This window comes from Dipodomys merriami, unplaced genomic scaffold (assembly GCF_024711535.1).
Source record: "Dipodomys merriami isolate MVZ:Mamm:240054 unplaced genomic scaffold, mDipMer1.0.p SCAF_45, whole genome shotgun sequence".
In the NCBI taxonomy this organism is placed as follows: Eukaryota; Metazoa; Chordata; class Mammalia; order Rodentia; family Heteromyidae; genus Dipodomys; species Dipodomys merriami.
This window is the reverse complement of record NW_027206013.1, coordinates 4,156,867-4,178,198: the sequence shown is the minus strand read 5'-3', so window position 1 is coordinate 4,178,198 and position 21,332 is coordinate 4,156,867. Positions and strand designations below refer to the sequence as shown.

The following is a 21,332-nucleotide window of genomic DNA, read 5'->3' as shown; positions in this document are numbered from 1 at the left end:
TTTCTTTTTTGTCTTTCTTTCTTCTCTCTTTTTCTTTCTCTCATTTTCTTTTTCTTTCTTTCTCTCTTTTTCTTTCTTTCTCTTTCTCTTACTCTTCCTCTCTCTCCCTCTCTCCCTTCCTTCCTTCTTTCTTTTTTCCTTTCTTTTCTTTTTTCTTCTCTTTTCCTTTTGTGCTGGTGCTGGAACTTGAACTCAGCACTTTGTGCTCTCACTTGGCTTTTTCAAGGCTGGTATTCTATCACTTGTGTCACACTTCCACTTCTGGCTTTTTGGCAGTTAACTGGTGATAAGAATCTCATGGACCAAGAAGCACAACAAATCAAAGAAAGGTTGGACAAATGGGATTGCATGAAGCTGCAGAGCTTCTGCATGGCAAAGGACATAGCTAGCAAGATCAATAGAAAGCCCACGGATTGGAAGAAGATCTTCACTAGCCATACAACAGACAAGGGTCTCATATCTAAAATATACCTGGAACTCAAAAAAATTAAATCCCCCAACAACAAATCCTCAAAGAAACAACTGCCCAAGTCAGGCGCCGGTGGCTCATGCCTATAATCCTAGCTACTCAGGAGACTGAAATCTGAGGATCAGGGTTCAAAGCCAGCTCTGGCAGGAAAGTCCGTGAGACTCTTATCTCCAATAAACCATCAGATAACTGGAAGTGGCACTGTAGTTCAAGTGCTCGCCTTGAGCTGAAGAACTGAGGGACACCACTCAGGCCCAGAGTTCAAGACCCACGACTGACAAAAAAAAAAAAAAAAGAAACAACTGCCCAATAAATAAGTGGGCTAAAGACTTAAAGAGAAACTTCTCTGAAGAGGAAATAAGGATGGACAATAGACACATGAAAAAATGTTCAGCCTCTCTAGTCATAAAAGAAATGCAAATCAAAACAACATTGAGATTCCACCTCACCCCAGTTAGAATGGCTAGAATCAAGCACTCTAATAACAACAGATGCTGGAGGGGATGTGGCCAGAAGAGAAACCTACTGCATTGTTGGTGGGAGTGTAAACTTGTTCAACCACTTTGGAAAGCAGTATGGAAGTTCCTCAAAAGACTCCACATAGAGCTCCCCTATGACCCAGCAATCCCACTTTTGGGCATTTACCCAAATGCTCACAAACAAGACCACACTATAGCTACCAGCACAACTATGTTTATTGCAGCATTATCTACCATAGCTAAGATATGGAACCAACCCATCTGTAGATGAATGGATCAAGAAAATGTGAGATATATATATATATATATATATATATATATATATATATATATATATATATATATAGGAATTCTATGCCTCCATCAGAAAGAATGACATGCCCCATTTGTTAGGAAATGGAAAGACTTGGAAAAAATTATCTTAAGTGAAGTAAACCAGGCCTCAAAAAACATAGGTCCCATGGTTTCCCTTATTTGCAATGACTAGTATATTTCTGGGACAAGTAGAAAAGGTTAAAAGCTATGTACATATGACCAGATAAGATGAAGTTAAGTGAAATGAACCCCAAGATGGGAACACAAGTGGTTTTTTCTTTCTTGCTATTGTTTCTAACGTATTTATAAGGTATCATATGATTTTTTTGTTGCTTCGTATGTTCCTCCCCCATGGTATAACCCCTGTTTACACTGTATTTGATATTGGTATAATTTGGGGTGTGGAAGGGAAAAAACAAATTTTTTTTTTTTTTGGTCCGGTAGTGGGGCCTGAACTCTGGGCCTGGGCGCTGTCCCTCAGCTCTTCAGCTCAAGGCTAGCGCTCTACCACTTGAGCCACAGCGCCACTTCCGGTATTTTTCTTTTTGCTTATGTGGTGCTGAGGAATCGAACCCAGGGCCTCAGGCATGCAAGGCAAGCGCTCTACCACTGAGCCACCTTCCCAGCCCATGAAGGACTATTTTCTATTATAGGTTAACTTGACAGCCTTTAAAAATGTGTTTTTATTATTTTGATTTTTTTCTAGAGGCCCTGAGGGCATGCCTGTTTCATGCTTTCTTCATTTCTTGTGTTGCCTGTGACCCTTAGTGATCCTTGGTTTATAGATGGATTCTGCTAATCTCTGTCTCCATCTTTGCATCGTGTTCTTCGGAATCTCGATGTCTTTTCTGTCGCTGATAAGGACACTTGGCCTTAGGCTTTGAGCCCTCCCCAATCCAAGATGATCTCATCATCAGAATTTTCCCTTCATAATAAGCACATATGCATTTATTCCAAATAAGGGCACATTTTGAGTTTCCAGGTGGACAGAATTGGAGGAAGGCACATTTCAACAAGCCACGGGGGGGAGGGGGGGGGCTTTAAAGAGTTACTTTCCCTTTCAAAGACTTTGTTTTGTCTGAATACAAAGAAGCTCTCACAATACCAATCGGCAGGAATAATGGCCATGAGGATTTGTTGACTTGGGTCTGTGCATCTGGAGAAGCCATCATCATAATCAAGGTAACTCATCTGTCCTGGCAATATGAAGTGGCCCACCTGACAGCTGGCCTTTTCTCACTCATTTATAAGTTGCTTTACCTTGGGTCATGAAATCTTCAGTTGGGATAATTCTTGGTGACCTATCCTTGTAATCCCAGCACTCAGGGAAGCAGAGGCAGGAAGATGGAGAATTTAAGGCCAGGCTGGGCTACAAAGTAAGATCCTGAAATAGATAGATAAACAGATAGATAGATAGATAGATAGATAGATAGATAGATAGATAGATAGATAGATAGAGAGAGAGAGAGAGAGAGAGAGAGAGAGAGAGAGAGAGAGAGAGAGAGAGAGATAGAGAGATCAAATGGCCAACCCAAAAAGGAATCTTCAGTTCAGACTAGGTGTGTAGCTCAGTAGTATAGGGTTTGTCCAGTGTGCTTAAAGTTCTCGTTTCAATTCCCAGCACCACAAAATAGTAAAGAAGAAATCCTTAGTTATTTAGTTGTCAAAATCACAGTGAGGGGCTGGGAAGGTGGCTCAGCGGTAGAGCACTTGCCTTGCATGCATGAGGCCCTGGGTTCGATTCCTCAGTACCACATAAGCAAAAAGAAAAAAAGCCGGAAGCGGCGCTGTGGCTCAAGAGGTAGAGCACTAGCCTTGAGCTGAAGAGCTGAGGGACAGCGCCCAAGCCCAGAGTTCAGGCCTCACGACTGGACCCAAAAGAAAAAACAAAAAACAAAATCACAGTGAGAAGGTAGAATGTTGGATGCCAGGGAATGCAGATGAATAGGGGTAGTGACTGGCTAATGGACAAAATTGTAAGAAATATAAAGATCTTAATTGGCTTTAACTTGAAATTCTTGAATTGGATGACACCTCGGTAATAAAACGAGTGTTCCAATAGGCTGAGTCCAAAGGGTTTTTTTTTTTTTTTTTTTTTTTTTCCAGTCATGGGGCCTGAACTCTGGGCCTGGGCACTGTCCCTCAGCTCTTCAGCTCAAGGCTAGTGCTCTACCACTGGAGCCAAGCACCACTTCCAGCTTTTTCTGCTTATGTGGTGCTGAGGAATCGAACCCAGGGCCTCATGCATGCAAGGCAAGCATTCTACCACTGAGCCACCTTCCCAGCCCCAAGGGTTGGTCTTATAGACAAAGAGGAGATGAAGAAAGCAGAAACAAAGAATAAAAATGTAGATTAGAATGATGCCAGTGGCTCATACTTGTAATCCTAACTACTCAGGAGGCTGGGATCTGAGGACTGTGACTTGAAGCCAGGCTGGGCAGAAAATCCTGGTGAGACTCCTATTTCCAATAAACTACTTAAAAAATCCAGAAATGGAGCTGTGGCTTAAGTGGTAGAGCCTTGCATCCAGGCCCTGAGTTTAAACCCCAGGACCAGAAAAAAAAATCAAGAAAAATTATCCTTATAAGGACTCAAACAGAAGGGATTCCCCCCCCCCCTTTTTCTCTATGCTGGGGATTAAACCCAGGGTCTTTCCAATCTATAAAATAGAGTGTTTCAGAAATGAATGGTGATGATGGTTGAACAGTGTTATGAATGATTTTAAATTATCTACATGTACATTTAAAAATAGTCACAATTTAGCTGGGTGCCAGTGGCTCATGCCTGTAATTCTAGGCTGAGATTTGAGGATTGTGGTTCAAAACCAGCCCTGGCAGGAAAGTCCATGAGACTCTTACCTCCAATAAACCACCAGAAAACTGAAAGTGGCCCTGTGGCTCAAGTGGCAGAGTGATTACCTTGAGCTGAAGACACTGCCCAGGCCCACAACTGACCAAAAAAAAAAAAAGTTACAATAAGGCTGGAAATGTAGATCAGTAGTAGAGCACTTCCCTAGCAAGTATGGGTAAGGTCTTGTGTTCAATTCAGAGAACTACTCTTTCCCTGGACCAAGATGGTAAATTTTGCCAGGTGCTGATGGCTCACGGCTATAATCGAGGCTGAGATCTGACAACCACGGTTTGCAGCCAGTCCAGGCAGGAAAGTCCATGAGACTCTTATCTCCAATTAACCACCAAAAAGTTGGAAGTAGAGGCCATTCAAGAAGTAGAGGATAGAGGACTAGCCTTGAGCAAAAAAGCTCAGGGACAGCATCCAGGCCCTGAATCTAGGCTTAGGACCCCCCCCCCCCCACACATGCACACACACACGCACACACACACAGAGGCAAACTTTATTTTACACACATTATTATTATTTTTAAAAATCAGGGAAAAATAATATCCTCATTGTTTCATATCATGACCCCCCCCCCTCCTAACCCTTCATTTGAAGATCAGTTTCATCCAGCCTCCTGAGCATGGCTTCATGTCTCTTTAGTGGTAATGGGGTTTGAACTCAGGGCTTCAATTTTGCTCAGCTTGCTTGTTCACATGGTGTACTATCACTCAAGCCACACCTCCAGTTTAGCTTTTTGTTGATTATTTTGGAGATGGAGTGTTAAGGACTTTTCTGCCAAGTCAGACTTTGAACTGCCGCCCTCCAGATCTCAGCCTCTTGAAGAGTTAGGATTACAAGTGTAAACTTCTGGTGGCAGAGTTATTTGCATTTTTGTAGTGCTACAGACAGAACCCAGGCTCTAGTATATTCTAGGTAAGTGCTCTTCTGCTGATCTAAGTCCCTAATCCATTTTGCAGCAATATTACATAAGTAGTTGTGGCATTTGTCTCCCTCTAGATGAGCCTGGATTTCCCATACTCCTTGAACTGTGCCTTGGGGTTCAGAGTTTGACGTCTTTGTGGGCCTCTGAGTCTCTGGAGCGGATGGAGGGGACTGCGTGCTTCACAGTAGCTCAGACTCTTTCATACTCACCATTCTGGGGCCTTTTTTTTTTTTTTTTCTGGTCATGGGGCTTGAACTCAGTGCCTGGGTGCTGTTCTTGAGCTTTTTAGCTCAAGGCTAACACTCTACCACTTTAAGTCACAGAGCCACTTCTGGTTTTCTGGTGGTTAAAGAGTCTTACGGGCTTTCCTGCTCCAGCTGGCTTCAAACTGCTATCCTCAGATCTCAGCTTCCTGAGTAGCTACCTGTGAGTCACCAGGCCTATTCTTTTGGTAGCTGCTGAGTCAGCAGCTATTGGGTTCCATTCCTCATGCCTTTCTTTTTTTTTTTTTTTTTTTTTGGTCGGTCGTGGGGCTTGAACTCTGGGCCTGGGCGCTGTCCCTCAGCTCTTCAGCTCAAGGCGAGCGCTCTACCACTTGAGCTACAGCGCCACTTCCGGTTTTCTGGTGGTTTATTGGAGATAGGAGTCTCGCGGTCTTTCCTGCCCGGGTTGGCTTTGAACCGCGATCCTCAGATCTCAGCCTCCTGAGTAGCTAGGATTACAGGCGTGAGCCACCAGCGCCCGGCTCCTCATGCCTTTCTTTGACCAGGATATCACTTAAATGTACACACTTGAGGGGCTGGGAAGGTGGCTCAGTGGTAGAGTGCTTGCCTTGCATGCATAAGGCCCTGGGTTCGATTCCTCAGCACCCCATAAGCAGAAAAAAACGGGAAGTGGCACTGTGGCTCCAGTGGTAGAATGCTAGCCTTGAGCTGAAGAGCTGAGGGACAGCGCCCAGGCCCAGAGTTCAGGCCCCACGACTGACCAAAAAAAAAAAAGCAGACTTGAGGGGCTCATATTTGGACAGTGATTAGTCAGGCCTTTCCCAGTTCAGTTCATTGGAATGCATGTGGGGAATGTGGACAGAGCCCTTGGAACTGGGGGCTCCTAAAAGCTCTGCTCTATTGTCATGTGATCCATACCAGGCTGCCAGGTCCAGGGCATCATTTTACCCCAACAGCTGGTTTCTTTCCCAGTCTGGTCATGTTGAGAGATACAATATGGTTTCGTCTTCCAGAACCCCATTTATGTGCATGTCTTTGTCACATCCCTAGCTGGCCTTTCTGTGAGAACTGGGATGACCCGGGTTCTGCCTGGTAGCTGACCCATTGCTTGACTGTTCCCTCCCACTCAAGTTATGCAAACTGGGCTACAACATTCTCATCCTAGGTCTGTTTCCCACTCCCCTCAAGAACAAGACTCCTCCAGCTCCAAGCCTGCCCACTGACCTGTGGCCTCTGCTCCCCAGGCCATTTGGGCTTCTTCAAGAGCTGGCTGTCATTCCCTCATCTCTTGTTTATCTTTCCAGAACTCCTTGTGACAGTTCATCATTAGAGTCCATAAATGCTTCCTTTAAAGGCAACTAGGGCTTTATTTTGAGGTCTCTATATGTAATCCTGTCTTCCCTTTATTTGAACAGAACATGCTGCCAGGAATTCTTAGTCCATGGGCCCACATTGGCAGCACAGGGCTGGTGGGTGAGGTTTGGCCTTGACTCCTCTCGTTCGGCAGTCTTTCTGCTGATGGTGAGCCTGGAGACAAGGAGTCATGAGAGCCCCTAGCCTCTGCTGACAGGCCAGTTTAGGGATGCTTCATGGTAGGAAATACCTTGCCTGCCTTGGTTTCCCGTCTATCAAGAAAGGAGGGTGGATTTGGAGGCCTCTGAGGATTTTTAGAGATGTCAACAAACTCAGATTTGGGGAAGCAGTGATTGGTTTTACCCATTCTCTGATGCCACTTGGCTTGGGTTGGGCCAACCCTAGCCCCAACTCTCAGAAACTTAGAAGTCAGTTTTGGTTCTTGTTTGAAAAAACCAGAGGGTGTGAGTGTGTGTGTGTGTGTGTGTGATATTTCCAAATGTGTGTGTGTGTGTGTGATATTTCCAAATAGGTCCAAGCAGATTTTGGTTCTTGTTTGAAAACCAGAGGGCGTGCGTGCGCATGCGTGCGTGCGTGCGTGCGTGTGTGTGTGTAATATTTCCAAATAGGTCCAAGCAGATAAGGGTAGAAGGCACAAAAATTAGCCTTTTAGGGCTGGACACTCACTTGATAGTGACATCAGGCTGGGTCTCAATCTCATTGTCACATAACCATTGTCCATGGATAGGGTGATTCTGGTCTTCAGGAAGCAGTGTTTGGAGACAATCTAAGCCACACTGCAGGCAGAAGCCAGGTATCAAGCCTTCATCCGAGGTTGACCAGATACAGCCTATGAGAACCACCTCCAAAAGGTCCATGAAGGCTCTGAACCCACCTGTTACTTTGTCACTTCTAGTCTTTGTCAGGTGAGCCTTGTTCCTCTGGGAAGCCTCAGGGCAACCTGACTGCAGAGGGCGGTCTGATGCTAAGTAGCCATGGCCTGATAGTCCCCACAGCTTCCTTGTAACTTAGGCAAAATTCATCTTTTTGTTTTTGTTGTGGTGGTGGTGTTTGAACTCCGGTCCTGGGCACTGTTGCAGAGCTCTTCAGCTAAAAGCTAGCATTCTACCACTTGAGCCACTGGGCCACTTCTAGTTTTCTAGTGATTAATTGGAGATAAGTCTCAAGGACCTTCCTGCCTGGGCTGGCTTTGAACTGTGCCCTCAGATCTCAGCCTTCTGAATAGCTAGGATTACAGGTATGAGCCACCAGTGCTTGGCTGCCTGTCTTTCTTTTTTTGGTGCTGGTGCTGGTACTGGGGCTTGAATTTGTGGCTTCATGCTCTTGCTTGACTTTTCTGCTAAGGTTGGCAGGTGACCACTTGACCCACAACTCTACTTATGGTATCTTGGAGGTTGATTGATGAGTCTCACGGACTTTCTTACCAGGCTGGCTTCAAACTGTAATCCTTAGACCTTAGCTTCTTGAGTAGCTAGGATTACAGGAGGGAGCCACTAGTGCCTAGCTTCAGGATTCTTACTGGTTAACTGAGAATCACAGAATTGTCTGGTTTTTAACCTCAACTCTGAGTTCAGCCTCCTAAATAGCTAGGATTACAAGTATGAGCCACTGGCTCCTGACCTGGACAGGCTCTGGAGAGCAGGTGAGAGGTAGTTAAGAATGTCTGTGTCCCCTATTCAGGCAACAGGAAGGCAAGGCTTGTAGAAACCACCAGGCTGAGGGACCCTTACCAGCACAGGTGAGAGCAGGGGCCCAGATTGGTGTAGCCCTCCTACGGGGGGGGGGGGGGGGAGAGGGGGGAGAGGAGAGGAGCCTGACACCAAAGGAGTACTCATAGATTTCCTTCTGCCACCTGCCTCCCCTGCATCCCTTAGGTGACTTTTTTTTTTTTCCTCCCCCTCAGCCAAGTCCAAGGTCCTTACCCAAATGGACTACTTCATGCCTTTGGGACTATTCCATATCCTGGGGTTGTGTGGCCAGTGCCTGCTTGTCAGCACCCAAAACCCACCAGGCCTGGCTTCTCTGAAGTGGCAAATGTTGACATTCTTCCCCTAGTGGTGGCCTGATTGGCCCTGCAAGGCCTCCCAAGCACCCAGATCTCCTTTGCCACCTGCTGCCCATCTCAGTTCAGAAGCCTAGGGGCTTTTTCTCTCTCAGAGGAGTTGATCATTGTTTTTCTCTTAAATCCAGAAATCACCACAAACTTGAGTCATCTTAGGTAACTTTAATGAAAGTGTCCACAGTACTTTTTCCCAGGGGGGTATATAAACAGCTGACCTCTAAACAGGATCACAGCTGCTCAGAGACCAACTACCCACCAAAGGAAGGCCGGGCTGCTGCCTGGAAGCTACACTTGCTGTGCCCTGGACTCAGGGTGGTCACAAGGGCTCTGGGCCTTTGCCCAGAGCTGAGACCTGCTGACTCCAGAAGAATCACTATTTCCCCGGCCCTGTGAAGCTTTGTCAACTCACACACAGGCTGGCAATGCGTCAGATGGGAAAATGGAGGCAGCCTCAGTTCTAAAGCGATCACCATTACCACCACAGTGGCCTGGTAGTGGAGGAGCACTTTACAACTACAGAGTGGTCATTCCATTATGAAAGAGCACACGTCCCATATAAATAAAAGGCAAAATGAGGAGGGTGGGTGAGGAAATGGGAATTGGCACAGACGCTGAGATATTGCTTTCCAGTTTCAAGGCGATAGATGCAAATCAAGAGATACTAGAGGGAAGAGACATTAAGGGATGCGTTTGGCTTTTCTAAGCAAAGTGTTTCTCTTGAGGGGCTGGAGGGGCCTGAGACGGATGGAAATTGGTGCAGACATGAGCACAAGCAGTTTCTGTTCTCATCACCCAAAAGGGCGGCCCTGTGCTATAGAAGGAAAAAAGTATCTATACACTGTGCAATGGAGATTTGTCCTGGCCTTGTTTTTTACCTTTTGTCCCTGGCTGTCAAGGACCCTGCCATGTACTATAGGCTTGGCAGAAGGTATGCATCGCTGTCCGTCCCCTGATACCAAGGGTCATGGGAAATGTCCCAGCAGGTACTAGTGTTCTCATGCCTCGCTTCCGTCCTCTGGTTAGTGGCATGCCCTCTTATGCAGAACCAGCACTGGAACTGTAGTTCGGTTCCTTCCTTCCATCCCCAACTCCCTCTTTTTACTAGTGATGTGCATATTTAAAATATTTGGTGGCATCCTCTCTTCTCTAAGCTGGGTGGCCAGGGAGGCACAGAGATCCTGGTCCCAGCCCAAGTGCAGGCAACGGGGGTGGGGGAACAGGACTATCCACTGTCAACTTTGTGGTGGAAACCCCTGCTTTCCCGTGCCTGGCTTTCCTAAACCCCTCAAGCTTCTCATTCTACAGAGAGGTCAGAACTGACTCCCACTACAAGCAGAGCTGGTGCTTAAGGGGAAGACAAATGCTGCCGGGACACAGACTGTCCAGAGTACATTCTCCTATTTTACTAGGTATCTGAATCTGTTAGGAAAAAAATTAGAAACTATGTATAAAACTTAAAAATATTCAAGTATCAAAAGGCTATTTCGGATCAAAGTTTTAAAACAAGCTGTCAGCACGCTGCCACTACCGAGAAGAAACTTGTACAAAAGTAAACTGAGTCTGTTCAGCTGAGAGCAAGGAAAGGAAGTGAGGGAGCAAGGAGGAGGGAAGGGAGGGAGCAGGCAGAGTGAGCAAAGAGGACTCAAGGCCTTCATAAGCCAAGAAGGACGTCAAGAGCAGGCGGGCAGTTAGGATGGGTAGATGTGGTCACTCTCCCAGAAGAGAGCCAGCCTGGGTGTCTTTCCCCCTGGTGTCTGGTCCCTTTATACTTCTCTGCTGTAGACTACATTGTCTTCTGAGGAACATAAAAAAGAAGAAAACAAAGCAACAAGAAGGGGAAGCCAACCCATTTCTGCACAGAAATCCTAGAAAGAAAAAAGGAGCAAGCTGTGAATCAATGCTACACAGTGTTGACTTAGCTTCTCAAACCCTGTTAACGAATACAGTTGAATTTCTAAGTCAGGGAAATTGGAATGCCCCCTCCTACACAGGGACAGGGCTGTGGCCCCCACAGTATGAAGCAGCAGCAGCAGCATTTTATTCAAGACACAATAGTGAGGGAATTTGGTGGCGTTCCCATCTCTCCAGAGAGGTGCATCTTGACAAGTGATCCAGTAGAAATCTTTTAAACTCTGATAAATTAAGTTCATAAAAACCACTCTCTTCGCCTTCTCTCCCTGCAGCCAGGCCTCCACACTAAGACATGCTGGCTTGGGGCACCCTCTGGTGGTGGCATGAAAAACCACAGTCTAAGGCCAGCTCAGGGCTTACAGATCCACTTGGCTGGGATCTACCAAGGCCACTTGGCCTGCTTTGGGTACTTGTCTCTTGGCAGATGACCTGCTCTTGGAATGGCCCGCGGTTTGGTTCCCACTTTGCAGATGGCCTGTTTTGCCACAGGTTACCAGGCTGTTCGGCTGGCCTCTTAAGGAGATGCTGCTTGGCCTTTAGACTTCGGTGGAGAACAGGATGCTCTGTCTCTTGCTGTCAGGGGCAGGGATGGCCTCCAGCTGCAGGAAGTACAGCAACACTTGGACCTATACAGGCAGAGAAGAATGAGGCAAATGGCTCAGAGGGGCACTCAGGGCTGCAAGGAGGAGTGTAAGTTGGGTGTGGGATACTGTGGAAGCCCCTCATACTAAGAAAGGATGGGTTCCCAACAACATACAACTTGGGATTGCTTTAGGACTCAGGCTGGATGCATCTGAGGGACCAGCAGGTAGCTTGACCCCAAAAGTCCTGTAAAGTACAGAGGGACACACAGTAGCCCCACCCTGGGCTCATAGCTACAGCTTCTGTACCCTGGAGGTGGGACTGGCTGGCAGGACTCAATGGGGAGCAGGTAGAGGCCACCATTATGTCGAGGCAGGGTAGCATGGGGTAGTGGCAATATCTCATACCTGGGACATGACCTCCAGGGACCAGCTGTCGGTCATGGTGATGGGCTGGCTAGGGTTGGCAGGGAGCTTGCTCTCCTTCTCTGAGGGCCGCAGCAGTGTGGGGCCAAAGACTGTGGCAAGGTTGTGCAGGGACATCTTGTTCACGGTCTCCTTTTCAGCCACCCTGTTGAGAGCCAAAACAGAGTGTGCTGTTTTACATCCCCTTGGGAACAGAGCCTCAACCACTGAGGGGACTGAGGACCCCCACTAAAGTCCCCCCAGGGAATATAGTGGTTGTATCATCCCTTCCTGGCTTCTGCAGGCTCCAGAACATAGCACAATCTTAGTTGTGCTGAAAGCCACCCCACCCCACAGTCTGAGGGGCCCAAGACGGAGTGCTCAAGGCCAGCCTGTAGGCAAGCTGGGCCTACACTCTGGGCTAAGGCCTGAGAGAAAGAGCAGGGGCAAATGCAGTGCTGGGTGTGGCTAAAATACTGTCTCCAGTCCCCAGAGGGGGAAGGGCCAATGAGTGGGGAGAAAAAGTTCCACTGACTTGAGTATGTGGGGTCCTGGGGCTCTGGATCCCACAGAAGAGTATGGGCTAACCTTTTCAGGTGATCCAGAAGAAAGAGGAAGGTCAGTAGGTTGGCTTCTGGGAGGGACAGCAGCAGGTTGAGCATGCAGCTCTCCTTTGCAACAGGGTCTGAAAGAGCTGCAGAAAGCAAAGAGGGCTAATCTCAATGGCTGTAACCATCGCTGTAGACCTCTATCCTGTGGGGGTGGGGAAAATGAATAGAGCTCCCAGGGCTGTGTTGGAAGGCGCTGGGCAGTCCAGGCCCACCACTGCCCTTGCTTGCTCACACAGCACAGCCCGGGCTCATGCTGAGGACCCTGTGATGGGTGCCTGGGTGGTATGTGAACCACCCCGAAGGGCTGCCTCATTACCAATGGATCAAAAACACCCTTAGTACTAAGAGCAGAGGTATCATGATAGGAGCTGCTTAGGAATAGATCTGTGCTTGTGGCTGCCTTCTGCTGTATAGGCTCCTAGGAGGAGTGAAGTACGGCAAGAAGCAGGCAGAGTGGAACAAGATGAAGGATGGAACAAGCGCCACCTGCAGGCCACAGCGAACAGGCCAACTGGTCCAAGGGGGAGAGGAGGTTTCAGCTGCTTCATGTGCTAACCCCCAGTTTGGTCAGCATCCTTCAGGTTGACTGAGGGTCAAGGCTAGGCTTGAACTTCTGCTTGCCTGGGCTAGGCCTTGGTCTGGGAGTAGGGTGTCCCTCTGCCTGGGAGGCCACACTGCACCCAGCCCTGGCCTACAGAAAGGAGGGCTGCAGTCAAGTCCTCACATGCGGGTACATCTGCAGTACACAGTCCAGGGGCGCAACAGGCAGCCCTTGGGGACTGAGGACTGGCAGAGCTGCCCTTGGGAGACGCGTGTTCTCATCCCCACCTGCAGATCACTAGAGGAGGGCTGCAGTGTGGACCATGGTAAAGGGACATGGCTTTGGGTTTTCTTCTCATGAGTGGCAGTGGACAGGAGAGAAAGTGGGGAGATGTCCTTCACAAGGCTGGGTTTTCAATGCTCACCGATGCCCTCCGCAAAGTTGGGGTAGAACTCGTCAGTGAAGAGGGGCTCCGGCAACTCCCGGAAGTAAAGCTTCAGTGTGCCGGCAATAGCATTCACATCCATCTCACTCATCATCACCGACACGTCCTTGTTATCTAGAAGGAACATGGGGGTGGAGTCTGCGTGTGGACCCTGAGCTGAGGCTTCTGCTGGGCTATGAGGTCCTCACCATGCTAACTGCTGATAGGTCACTCCCCTTCGAGCAGCTCAGCTTCCTGTTCCCAAGCACCCACGGATCTAAGTCTGGGCAGGACTGGGAAGGGGAGCTCATCCCCACACCTCTCCCTTGCTCAGCAAGCAACAGCCCTGAGATAGAGCCAGAAGCACCTGCCAGAGGACAATGAGGCTAGTGTAGGACATGGCACTTAGGCAGGAAGTGGGCTGTCTGGCCTGTTACTAGAAATGCCGAGGTGCCGGCACCTTACTAATAGGAAGGCATTGAGATTATCTGAGTCATTTCAGTGCTGAAATTAGTGTTTTCCTTTGGGCCTAGGTGGCCACCGATCCTCCAAGCCACAGGCCAGGCCCCCTCTGGTTGTCCAGGGGGATCTGATATGGGTCAAGGGCCCACCCAAGGGTGTTAGGCCCTTGAGAGCTCTGGGTCAGAGCAGGTAGTGCATGCCCTGCAGCAGTCTGAAAGAGGAAGTCGTGGGTGAGCCCTGATTCTACCCCCTAGCACTTCAAGGATGCTGGGCAAGGACCCTGTGGTACTGGAACAGCCCTCCTCTCTCCCAGAGTCAAGGGTGATAGAAAGGTGAATAAGCGACAGCACTGGCAGGAGCTGGGTCACACCTGTGCCCTTTGACCCTCCAGATCCTCACATGGGCCACAGTCACACTGCACTCTTCACCTCTAGGGCCTACCAGTTCAAGTCCCATGAGAGCAGCCCTTGTTCTAGCCTGAAAAACACTGATGCTATTGAGATGGAGTCTATTCTGTTCAGGTTGGCTTTGAACTTCTGGACTCACGCGATTCCCTTACCTTACCTCCCTGAGTAGCTGGAACTAAAGGCACAGATCACTGAGCCCAGCAATCACTTTCTTCTTTATTCATTTATTTGTCTGCTATGTAACCCAGGCTGGACCTGAACTCCCTATGTAGTCCAGGCTAGCCTTCAACTCATGATTCTCCTGGTTTAGCCTCTCAAATACTGTGACTACAGGTGTGTACCACTTCACTCAGCTTTATCTCACATTTTTTCAGTAATAAAACAATGGAAGAAAAAGTACCAAGAATGAGGTGACAGGCACAAGCTATACAGGGTGCTCTAGCAGTATGGATACCACTAGCCACACCTCCACCCCCCTGCTGCCCAGGTTAACACTCACTGACGTCAAATGCAGCCTTCAGTGCCTGGATATCCGTGGCCACTCCAGACACACGGTAGATGCCCACCTCCTCCATGCCCCGGCGCTCAATCTCCTCCACACACTGGCGTACAATGTAGGGCACCTTGGACCTTTCTCTCCTGCAAGGAGAGAGATTTCTTTAGTGCCCTGTCACTCATCTACATACTTGAAGATGGGCCTGAGGAAGGTGATGAAGGTGTCTGGGTTGGGGCTACACGCAGCCTCCTTCCTGCATGTTTTCCCTCTACCTGTCACATGTACTTCATAAGGGCCTTTCAAAGGGCTTGAAGCTGTTGAACTGTTAACAAGTTACATATACCTTTTGGGGGAAAGTCGGAGCCTTTTTTCCTCCTTGATGTTGGTAAATCCAGGGCCTGGCACAGGCTAGGTAATCACTCTATCTAGCCAGTACTATCTTTTTTTTTTTTTTTGTCAGTTGTGGTACTTTAACTAAGAACCTAGGCGTTGTCCCTGAGCTTTTTTTGCTCAAGGCTAGGACTTTACCACTTTAAGCCATAATGCTTACCGTTTTCTGGTAGTTAATTGGAGATAAGAGTCTCATAGACTTTCTTGCCAGCTGGCTTTGAACTGTAATCCTTAAATCTCAGCCTCCCGAGTAGTTAGGATTACAAGTGTGAGCCAGCAAGCACTATCATTGTAAGTGAAGCTGGCCACTGGAGTGCAGTTCAAAGATTCAAGGCCCTAACTGGGAGCCAGTGGCTCATGCCTATAATCCTAGTTACTCAGGAAGCTAAGATCTTGAAGAACATGGTTGAAAGCCAGCTTGGATAGAAAAGACCACGAGACTCTTACACACAAACACACACACACACACACACACACACACACACACACACACACACACACACACGGATACATGCACACAAACACAAAAGCTGGAAGTGAAGCTGTGGCTCAGGCGGTAGAGTGTTAGCCTTGGGTATAAACGTCAGGGACAGTGCCGAGGCCAGGAGTTCAAGCCCCAGGACTGGCACAAAAACAAAAACAAAACGAACAAAAAAACCAACAGGATCTCAAGCCTTGCATCAACAGGAGGCTATATGGTGTCCTGGAAAGCAGTCTTAGGAGACTGGACTGGGTCTTGGTGTCATTACCAGATTGCTATGTGAAGTACAGTCTTTTACCCTCCAGGCTTCCTTGAGAGAATAAGCCCTGCATTCAGCAGGTATCCAACAAACATCTGCCAAATGGACAACTTTTCAGGGTTGTCCAAATATCTTGCCATTTTAATTGTGCTTGTTTCAAGTTGTAGCAACAGATGACTGCAGTATCACCACGTAGGACTTCATCATGCTGTTTGGCTAGTTTGCTTTGCAAGTGGATTCAGGAGCCCAGAGAAGCTCTTTCCCAAACCCTTCATCACCAGGATACTTATTTGGGAATGCTGAATATCATGCTCAGAGCCTCCCTGAAGTAGTGAGGCAGGAACATTGTTTGAACACACACCAGGGCCAGGGAAAGGACTGACGCAGGCCATGGTGCAGATGACCGGTGAGAAGGTCAGGGGCCAGGTCTGATTCCATCCTGGGGAAGTGAGTGAAATCTGAGAGGAAGGGGCTTCTATCCCCAAGAACTGCTCTCAAACCAACAAACAGGACTCTCCTGGCAATGGTCTCATAACAAAAGGGCAGAGTTTCAATGATTCCACAGGAACCTGGGATCAGGGCACATTTCAAGCAAGGAAGCAAACTGCCCGGGCAGTTCCTGGAGTCAGACAGGAGCCAAGCTACTGCTGCCAAAGAATGGAGGCAAAAACATTCCAGAGATGGTTTTGCAATAAACACAGAAGGTAAATAAGTACACAGAGTGCTCCCAGGGGCCCAGACGGATTTCCCATGCAGTGACCATGCAGACAGAGGAGAGAATCATGACTGCTGTCCCTCAGAAACACCTGCAGGCACAGACTTCTTGGTGCATGAGCCCTTTCCCCTCACCACTCACTTGGTGACCACAGCAATCTTGACTCCAAAGACCCCTGTCTGTTTGCGGGAAGGCATTCTCTTCAAGCTGAACTCACGGCTTGTGAACTTGACAGAGAGTTTGACTTCAATCTGCAGGGGGAACAAAAGACAGAACCTCACCTTCTGGTCCTCACAGAATAAGGGTAAACAGGTCAAGGTCCCAAAGAGAGGTGGGGGAACTCCTTGGTCTAATCCAGTACAATAAAGAAATGATGAGGGTGGCCCAAAGACTGGCTCCTCCAGAACCTCTTCCCATGACCCCACTGCTTTTCCTTCTGTGTTAACAATTTAAAAACATAAGTAGATGGGGTCAGGGGTATAGTTCAGGGGTAGTGAGTTGGTGCAGTAGTAATGATTTAGTCCAAGGCCTTGATTTAAATCTTCAGCACACAAAACAACAAAAGGTACAGAAAAAGGTAAGAGACTAATTTAACAGCCAAATATTATCAGACACTAATATTTTATCATATATGCCCAACTTTTTTTTTTTATTGTCGGTTGTGGGGCTTGAACTCTGGGCTTGGGCACTATCCTTCAGCTCTTCAGCTGAAGGTAGGCGAACATTCTACTGCTTAAGCCACAGCACCACTTTCGGTTTTCTAGTGGTTTCCGGGGGGTCCGGTCATGGGGCCTGAACTCTGGGCCTGGGCGTTGTCCCTCAGCTCTTCAGCTCAAGGCTAGCGCTCTACCACTTGAGCCACAGCACCACTTCTGGCTTTTTTCTTTTTGCTTATGTGGTGCTGAGGAATTGAACCCAGGGCCTCAGGCATGCAAGGCAAGTGTTCTACCACTGAACCACCTTCCCAGCCCTCTAGTGGTTTCTTGGAGATAAGAGTCTCACGATCTTTCCTGCCTGGGCTGGCTTTGAACCAGGATTCTCAGATCTCAGCCTCCTGAGTAGCTAGGATTATAGGCGTGAGCCACTGGCACCCGGCTTATGCCCAAATTTTTAGGGTACATTTTTTCTTTTTTTTTGGGGGGGGGAAATGGGGTGGGGCAGATACTGAAGGAATTTGAGCTCAGTACCCTGGACTTCCTAAAGAGGTGTTTTTACTATTCTGATTTTTTTTTTTTTTTGGTCAGTCCTGGGGCTTGAACCCAAGGCCTAGGTGCTGTCCCTGAACCTCTTTGTGCTCTACCACTTGAGCAAAAACACCACTTCTGGATTTTTCTGAGTAGTTTATTGGAGATAAGTCTCACAGTTGGGTGCTAGTGGCTCATGCCTGTAATCCTAGCTATTCAGGAGGCTGAGATCTGAGGATTGCAGTTCAAGACTAGCCCAGGCAGGAAAGCTTGTGAGACTCTTATCTCCAATTAACCACCAGAAAACCAGAAGTGGCACTGTGGCTCAAGTAGAGCACTACACTAGCCTTGAGCTGAAGAGCTGAAGGACAATGTTCAAGCCTGAGGACCCAGAGTTCAAACAAACAAAAAAGAGTCTCATAGACTTTCCTGTCCAGGCGAGCTTCAAACCACGATCCTCAGATTTCAGCCTCCTGAGTAGCTAGGGTTACAGGTATGAGCCATAGGCTAAACTATCCTGATTTTTACTAATTATTTTTAAGATAGGGTTTCACTTCCTGCCTTGAGTGTGATCTGCCTCTGTTAGGCTTCCTGGTAGCTAAGCCTAGCTCTTAGTTAAGAAGTGGTTTCATTGCCTTTTTTTCTGCCCAGGCTGTTCTCAAATCATGATCCTGCCAATTTCAGCCTCTCAAGAAGCTAGGATTACAGGTGAGAGACACTGGCGTCTGGCTATTATTTTTTTAAGATATAGGTTGAGCATCTCTAATGCAAAAAGCTGGAACTATTTTTTTCTCCCCTAGGACTTGAACTCAGAGCATGGGTGTTGTCCCTGAGCTTTTTTGCCCAAGGCTATCACTTGAGCCACAATTTCTTGGATTTTCTTGTTTGGGCTGGCTTTGAACTGCAATCCTTACATCTTAGCCTCCTAAGTAGCTAGGATTATAGATTTGAGCCACTGGTGCTGGCCAAAAACCAAAAAACAAAAATTCCTGGACGGAAGTGGCGCTGTAGCTCAAGTGGTAGAGCGCTCGCCTTGAGCTGAAGAGCTAAGGGACAATGCCCAGGCCCAGAGTTCAAGCCCCACGACCGACAAAAAAAAAAAAAAAAAATCTAGTCTATGATCTCTTTGGGCTGGGAAGGTGGCTCAGTGGTAGAGCACTTGCCTTGCATGCTCAAGGCCCTGGGTTCGATTCCTCAGCACCACATAAGAAAAAAGCCGGAAGTGGCGCTGTGGCGCAAGTGGTAGAGTGCTAGCCTTGAGCTGAAGAGCTGAGGGACAGTGCCCAGGCCCAGAGTTCAAGACCCACAACCGGACCCAAAAAAAAAAAAATAATAATTCCCTGAGACTTTTTGAGTACATGATGCCATAAGCAGAAAAGGTAAAGCCTAATTTCATGCTGGTGGGACAAAATGGACCAAATTACCTTCAAGGATTTTGTGTTTAGATTTGGGTCACATTGCCAAGAAAGCTAAATTATACACAGATATTCCAAAATCAGAATAAACACCTCTACAAACCCATGAAATCCATTTTGCTTAAGAGATATTTAAGCCACCAAATGGAAGATTCTTTCCTGTGCATAATGCTTCTGCTCTGCAAGGAATGCTGCCTTCTCCAGCCATGTTTTCTCTCAAGACACTACTATCTTAGGCTGGTCTCCTTATATTTCAGAAGGAAGTAAGGTCTTTCTGTGGGAAGTAAGCACTAAAAGAGTGCTGCAGGTACATACCCCATTCATGGCGATGACAGTCCGTTGCCAGTCTCTGTCCTGTAGGGCCTGGGGGTCCAGCTGAAACCAAAGAGGCAGGATAAATAAAGGCCCTTGGGTCTGTTCAGAGGTCCTGCCTGGAAGGGGCCTGCATCTGCTACTACTCCATATCCTAATTCAGAAGTATAGTCCAACTGCAGGGAAGACCTCTATCTAAAGGCCAAGAAGGGTCCAGAAAGGTGAGAAGGCTTGTTAGAAGACCCTAGATCCTTAGGACTCCGATGTTCCCAGATTTTGCTATCTGGATCTTAGCTCACAGCAGTGAGTATGTCAGCTCAGGGTCCTGCAATCTACTCCTTCGCTTGTCCCCAATAGAGTCACATACCCATGTCGTAAGTGCTGCAACATGCCTAGAAGAGGAGGAGCATGTATAAAACCCACGTTTAGTAGCAACTTTCAGGGTGCGTGGTCTCCAAGAGTCATAGGGAATCTGGGAACTGGATATTGCTTCTTTGCTGTGCCATGGTTTAGCTTGTGGCAGGAAAAGCTTCCAGCCTAGGTTAATCCTATGGCTTACAGTCAGGGACCAAAGAAGTCTGAGCCTGACTCCATATTATGCTGTGGGTAAAGGGAGTGGAAAGGAAGCTCCCAATGCAGCCCCTCTAATACCAATACCCACAGAACATGTCCAATAGTTGGTGTGCGGGAACCTGTTACTGAATGTCACCTAAATAAACAGTCTTCATGGCATGACGGTCACATGCCTCTGTACTGCGTCCCTTTGGTGAGCACTCTTTCTGTAAGCAGCAGTTGTAGGATATGGACAAGACCACAGACTGGGCCAGGTGAGGAAGAGGATGTGTCTTGTTAAAAAACAAAAACAAAAACAAAAAACAAACAAACCTCTAGGGCAACTGGTATGAAGCCAGGTTAGGGAGCCATTGTCCCACACTACAGCCTGGCACACACCACACACTGCCTTGTGTTTTCATCACTTGTTCCGATCGATGGTGGTGTTATTTCTACTAGACAAGCCACATGAGAGCAGAGACCACACCTCATAACTTCCATGCATGCATGGGCACATCTGCATTCATACAACAGTGCTAAGCACAGGTCTAGGTCTAGAGAAGACTTCAGGAGAGACACCATATGTTTATATGCTACAGGGAACATAAGAAGGTCCAACTACCTGGACCTTCTGCAGGTGATGCAGGTGGGAAACAGACTTCAGGAGCTACCACCCCATCCCAGCAGTGTGTGCCTGGGCCTCTCTCTCTGTATCTAGCAAACAGGCACAGAGGCTCATCACAGATACTCCTCGGATGTGAACTCTCCTTATGTTCTCTCCCAGAACCTACTAGTTAACATTTCCCAAGAGTCTGAAATGTACCACCAGAATGACACAGACAAGAAGGTGGCAGAAGACGCCTTTGAGGGGTATGGGATCATAGATTCTCCTCCATCTGTCCCCAGAAGGTTCCAAGGCCACTCTCCAGGATATGGGGACCCCTCCTTAGAGAGTCAGATTATCCAGAAAAAGAACTCTCTCAAGGGGCACTCCCCCCCAAAAGTGAACTGTAGGCCTCCAGGAGAGGAATAAGAGGATGGCACGATAGCCCATCCCACATCCCAGGTCCTGGCCCATACCAGACTAGGCATGAGTGGAGGAGATGAGGGGCATGTACTCACTGGCCCACACCCTCAACGCCTATCCACATGGCCTCCATCCTTCTTCAGTAGCAAGAAACCCAGAAGCAAAGCAGGACAAATCCTTTCCTTCTCCACTGAAAGGCAATAGTCATGAGGCCCCTCTCCCTCAAATACCCAGGACGGCAAAAGTCATCCACAAACCAGCTCAAGTCTGGGTAGGCGAATCAGACAACTGGGCGACAGGGACCCTGCCCCTCCCAGCCCTCTTGCCAGCCCACCTTGCCCCTGCACACCAGGTCTCGGATGTGGGTCCACAGGGCAGTGCCTCGAGGACATAGATGCTTTTCAGTAGAGGCTACTCGGCTCCGGCCTGCCCGGCTGGGGTGGAAATACCGAAGG

At 48.0% G+C, this 21,332-nt stretch overlaps 1 protein-coding gene across 1 annotated transcript in view; it reads right to left on the bottom strand.

Annotated features, from left to right (window-relative positions):
• Positions 1-8,851: 8,851 nt before the first annotated feature.
• Positions 8,852-21,332, bottom strand: part of Bcr (BCR activator of RhoGEF and GTPase) — a 140,791-nt gene continuing 128,310 nt past the window's right edge. Inside the window, exons 17-23 of the mRNA XM_069994414.1 lie at positions 19,302-19,361; positions 16,529-16,638; positions 14,546-14,685; positions 13,178-13,312; positions 12,190-12,295; positions 11,605-11,767; positions 8,852-11,241 (exon numbers count right to left, since the gene is read on the bottom strand). Of these exons, the coding sequence (XP_069850515.1) occupies positions 11,152-11,241; positions 11,605-11,767; positions 12,190-12,295; positions 13,178-13,312; positions 14,546-14,685; positions 16,529-16,638; positions 19,302-19,361 (804 nt within the window). The 3' untranslated portion in view covers positions 8,852-11,151. The remainder of the gene's footprint in view (positions 11,242-11,604; positions 11,768-12,189; positions 12,296-13,177; positions 13,313-14,545; positions 14,686-16,528; positions 16,639-19,301; positions 19,362-21,332) is intronic.